Source organism: Perkinsus marinus (genome assembly GCF_000006405.1).
Source record: "Perkinsus marinus ATCC 50983 genomic scaffold scf_1104296951294, whole genome shotgun sequence".
Taxonomy (NCBI): domain Eukaryota; phylum Perkinsozoa; order Perkinsida; family Perkinsidae; genus Perkinsus; species Perkinsus marinus.
In genome coordinates, this window is record NW_003209317.1 from 1 (window position 1) to 1309 (window position 1309).

At 47.3% G+C, this 1309-nt stretch overlaps 1 protein-coding gene and 1 non-coding gene across 2 annotated transcripts; one reads left to right on the top strand and one right to left on the bottom strand.

Moving 5' to 3' along the window:
* Positions 1–27: 27 nt before the first annotated feature.
* Positions 28–100, top strand: Pmar_PMAR028540. The gene has a single exon. It is a non-coding gene; the product is annotated as a tRNA-Arg (tRNA).
* Positions 101–937: 837 nt separating this feature from the next.
* Positions 938–1150, bottom strand: Pmar_PMAR028541 (hypothetical protein; the record flags this gene model as incomplete). The annotated part of the gene is made up of 1 exon (XM_002777591.1): positions 938–1150. One exon carries the CDS (start codon positions 1148–1150, stop codon positions 938–940), a length of 213 nt encoding a protein of 70 aa, XP_002777637.1.
* Between the last annotated feature and the right edge of the window lie 159 nt (positions 1151–1309).

Sequence of the window (1309 nt, forward strand, 5' to 3'; positions counted from 1 at the left end):
CACGTGCCAACTAACCTATTTTCATCTGCCCTGCTGGTCCAATGGATAAGGCGCCACCCTCCTAAGGTGGAGATTCCGGGTTCGATCCCCGGGTAGGGTATTTTCAACACGTATCTTCAACCATTTCCTCCTTCAACTTCACCTCAACTACACCTTTTCTTACGCAGATATAACAGATGAGCAGGCAAGATAGAAGATGAACAACCAAGAATGGCAATCAGAATGCCAGTATGTTACAATTCAATTATGCTAAACTCAAGATCGGCATTGTACCAGGAACGATCCACCTATTACCACCTCCCTCAGCCCCCGTAATCCGAGCAGAATCGTCCGCCATGGTTTACTCGCGCGGCACAGTCGTGGAATACGTAGATGATTGAGATACTACATACAAGCTCACCACTGACATTGAAGCACTTCATTTGTCATCAAACTTGTATGGTATATTGCCAGGTGCGCTATGGCTGTACGCATTTGCCTCGGTCGAACTCAGACCATCCCAGACATATTGCTTGTGATATATCACTGTAGTAGCAAAGTTAGATTGTCATTGTTAATCTTAGTTGTTATGTTCTTATTGTCATTCTGGACTGATAACTCTAAACCTCACCTGCTCATGTGTCAAACTTGCGCGAGATGAGGCGCAGAACGGCGAAAAAGCCCACCACTGGAAGGCTACCCGGAGAATCAGGACGGATCGGAGAAGCTCCCACTCATACTACCCAGCAGGAATATCTCATAATGATGTCATGGAAGATGTTCATTGGGTCGTTCCCGCTTGTTGAGCGCTCGAATGATGGGATGAATGCATCTGGCGATAATACGAACCCCTAGGAATGATTAATAACCCAACGTGAGGACATGTCTAATATACTCGGGTCGTGGTAGACGACCTGTTTCAACGTTATGATACAGTACAATCTTCTCGATCGAAGTCCTAGTCGGTCTTATCCTCCTCATCATCATCATCATCCGAGCTCTCATCACTACTACCGTCAAGGCCCAGCATGGCGTCAAATCTGGCCATACTGTCCTTCTTAGCCGCCTTCTTCACAGGAGTTCCCTCGCTCTCGCCCTTCTCTAATTCAATAGCTCTCTTAGGTCTGCTCGAGCTACTACTAGAACCTATACGAACTACGGATCGAACCATGATAATAACGGAGCCTTCTACGACACCGATGAACCGACCCGTTGTTATTACTACTGCTAGAGGAAGGAGCCAAAACTCCTGCTATGGCTTCGGAGGGAGTAAGCCCACTGTTCTTGAGACCCTTCCGGATAAGGTCTGACCGGTCCCTTCCAGATTCCT